This window comes from Elaeis guineensis, chromosome 7 (genome assembly GCF_000442705.2).
Source record: "Elaeis guineensis isolate ETL-2024a chromosome 7, EG11, whole genome shotgun sequence".
NCBI lineage: Eukaryota > Viridiplantae > Streptophyta > Magnoliopsida > Arecales > Arecaceae > Elaeis > Elaeis guineensis.
In genome coordinates this window covers 5,862,465-5,865,461 of record NC_025999.2, presented here as the reverse complement: position 1 = coordinate 5,865,461, position 2,997 = coordinate 5,862,465, and the positions used below count along the sequence as shown (strand labels likewise).

The 2,997-nt window shown below is 43.6% G+C and overlaps 1 protein-coding gene across 1 annotated transcript; it reads left to right on the top strand.

The window, feature by feature from the left end:
* The first annotated feature begins 1,484 nt into the window (after window positions 1-1,484).
* Window positions 1,485-2,137, top strand: LOC140859179 (auxin-responsive protein SAUR71-like). Its single transcript, XM_073260809.1, has one exon. It carries the CDS (start codon window positions 1,554-1,556, stop codon window positions 1,959-1,961), a length of 408 nt encoding a protein of 135 aa, XP_073116910.1. The 5' UTR covers window positions 1,485-1,553; the 3' UTR covers window positions 1,962-2,137.
* The last annotated feature ends 860 nt before the right edge of the window (window positions 2,138-2,997 follow it).

Sequence of the window (2,997 nt, the reverse complement as noted above, 5' to 3'; positions counted from 1 at the left end):
TCGTCGATTGCCTGATGCCACCCACCTTTCTCCCATCCCTTTCCTTTTTTTCCTCTCCGCCTATCTCTTCGTCAATCAAATTCACTGATCATCTTAATCCTCGTCGCTTGTCTCTCCACCACTTGCTTTTCCACATTTTCTCCTTTCATCGCTTGGCAGCCAGAGATCGAGAAGGAGATAGTGGAAAAGAAGTGGTTGCAGCAGTGGGAAGGAGCGGAGGTGGGTGGTGCTTAATCGATGGCAGTCAATTTGGTGAGGGGAGAGGATGCCGAAGTGGTCGGAGGTGAAAGAGAAAAAAATAGAGAATAAAAAAAAATAGAACTTTCAAAATAACTAATTTTTAAAAATATTTTTAAATTTTTTAATTAAGAATCAATCAACTTTTGATTTTCAAATCATCTCCATAATTTAAATTATTTACCATACCAACTATATATATATATAATTTTTTAAAATTAATTATAAATAAATAAATCAGTATCATTTATTTTGAATTAAATGGTCAGAAGAAAATTAAATATAAAAAAATTATTTTAAAAAATTTTGAAGCATCGAAGTAAAATTCTTAAAATTAGTATAGGCGAAAGTGAGCAAATATTTTGCAAGGTTGATGGTCACTTTGGTCAATTGGTAAAAAGCAGTTAGGCAACAGCCAACAGCTCACATGCGGCAGTTAAAGCGGCCAAGGGCATTTAAGTCCATTACACACCTCTTCCCTTCTTTCTGGTCGCAATTACGGAGATTAATGACACCGGAGGCATGGGTCCCACCACGCCGTCTCCCTTGCCGCAGTGGAGGCCGAAGCTCACGGACACCGTACAGCAACGGACTACGGAAGCCGACATGATATTTTTACCCGCCATTTTATCGCATAACTTATCTCCAACGGAGCGAATTGGTTAGGTCCGTAGTGAACCGGACTCTTGACTTTTAGGGACGGTAAAACCACCAACAAAACCCGGTCTAACCCATTAACCATGGGGCGGTTGAGACCGAACACTGAGACGGTTCACTCTCCGTTATCTCTGCAGTGCACGAGATTTAAGGAGAAGCTTGCCAATCGCAAGTGTTCGAACCACACCAGCTGCGCGCCTAAAAGAAACTCCCCTCTCTCTCAGTGAGCGCCACGTACCACTCCATCCACTTTTGGTGTATCTCGCCAAACACGAAAGCTACAATGAGCCCGGCTTCCACTTTTCACAGGAGCTACGGGGCCCACCTTAGCTGAAGACGTGTGATAAATTTATACAGTGGAATAGCTGTTGCCATGTTTGACGTAGATAAACGTTACGGAGTTCCCCAATGCCCAAATATAGCAGTACCTGCCAAGTACTCCTATTTGTACCGTCCGTTACACTCCCCTCCCACCTTCCTTTTTTTTTTTTTTTTTTAATTTTCTAACCTCCTTGTCCTAATAGTTCTAAATTCCATATATTTATCTAACTATATAAATACCCATTACCGCTCCCATCCCCTCACCTCCCCACGCTCACCACCCTCTCTCTCTCTCTCTCTCTCTCTCTCTGTTTGGTTCTTGAGATCTTGGCGAGGGGATGAAGAGGTTGATCAGACGGCTGTCGAGGGTGGCGGACTCGTCGCAGTACAGGCCGCTGAGGGCGGGGAAGGAGGACGGGGGCGGCGGCGGGGGAAGGCGGCGGAGGGTGCCGGAGGGGCACGTCCCGGTGTACGTGGGGGAGGAGATGGAGCGGTTCGCGGTCCGGGCGGAGCTGCTGGGCCGACCGGCCTTCGTCGAGCTTCTCCGTCGGTCGGCCCAGGAGTACGGCTACGACCAGCGGGGGGTCCTCCGCATCCCCTGCCCCGTCCCCATCTTCCGCCAGGTCCTGTTCTTCCTCGCCTCCGGAGGCGGCGCCTCCGGCGATCTCGCCCTCGAGGAGCTCTTCCGGTCTCTCCCCGACGAGATCCGGTCCGGTCCGTCTCCCCGTGCTGAGGAGGAGCCCTAGCTTTTGGAGCTGTTTCCCGTTTTGCCCTTTCTGACGACTGGTGTATCATTGTGTTAACCCATCGGTCCGAAGTTGAGGAGATGGAGGGCGATTTGGACATTTTCTTTTTGTAATATTAATAGATAGTTTGAGTGGAACTGGCGGAATGTAAAGGAAAAAAAAAAAATCTCGGCTCTGTACTTAATGTTTTTTTTTTGGAAAAAAAAAGGATTAAATCGCCCTTTGTTTTAACTTTATAATTAATGTTAGGATTTGCATTACTAACATAACATTTTTCATATATTTACAAGAGTTTACTATATGCTTGAAGTTATATTTATGTATCCTTGGTTGCATGTCGACATATGGTTCTATGCCCTCAATTGCTGTTATTGGTGTTGGATCGAGTCAAAATCACCTGCACCTATTGCAGGTCTTTATTACTCATTATGTCTTATTACATTTAATAAATTCTGCGATTTCGCTACATAATTTGTACTATGTGATGTTACAGTAGGGCTCTCATTTTCTTGGTCTTTGTGTATGTTATTACTATAATTTAAAGATGAGTTATCTAAGTGTAGTGTATTTAGAATTTAATCTCTCTTGTAGAACTAAGATGGGGAATGGAATTCTGAGCCAGTCCTTTGGTACTGATATCAAGACATTGCAAGCTATACAAGTAGGCACTCTCGTATTGCAAAAGTTCTTTGGTAGAAAATTACAAAATTATAGTTCTATATGATATTGCTACATGGTGTTCGTTGTGTGGTTTACAGTTTGATAGGATTGTACTCATCTAATGAAGAGTTAACTTATTGTAGTGTATTAAAAGTGAATCTCTTTCTAGAGAACCATAGAAGGGGAAATCCTAACCCAGATCTAGATAAGGATGGGACACAAACCCAAACCCTTGAGTACCAACTCCAAAGACTTTTATCAGCTTCACTAGTTGGCACCCTTATATTGCAAGTGAATCCCTCTATCCACAAATAGGCAGGTAGTTATGCTATTATTAGTAGGCTTTTGTTATGGCAGATTTTTCTAGTTGCAGTAA

Coding starts and splice junctions, on each gene's coding strand:
- LOC140859179 (XM_073260809.1), top strand. CDS start 1,554: ATGAAGAGGTTGATCAGACGGCTGTCGAGGGTGGCGGACTCGTCGCAG.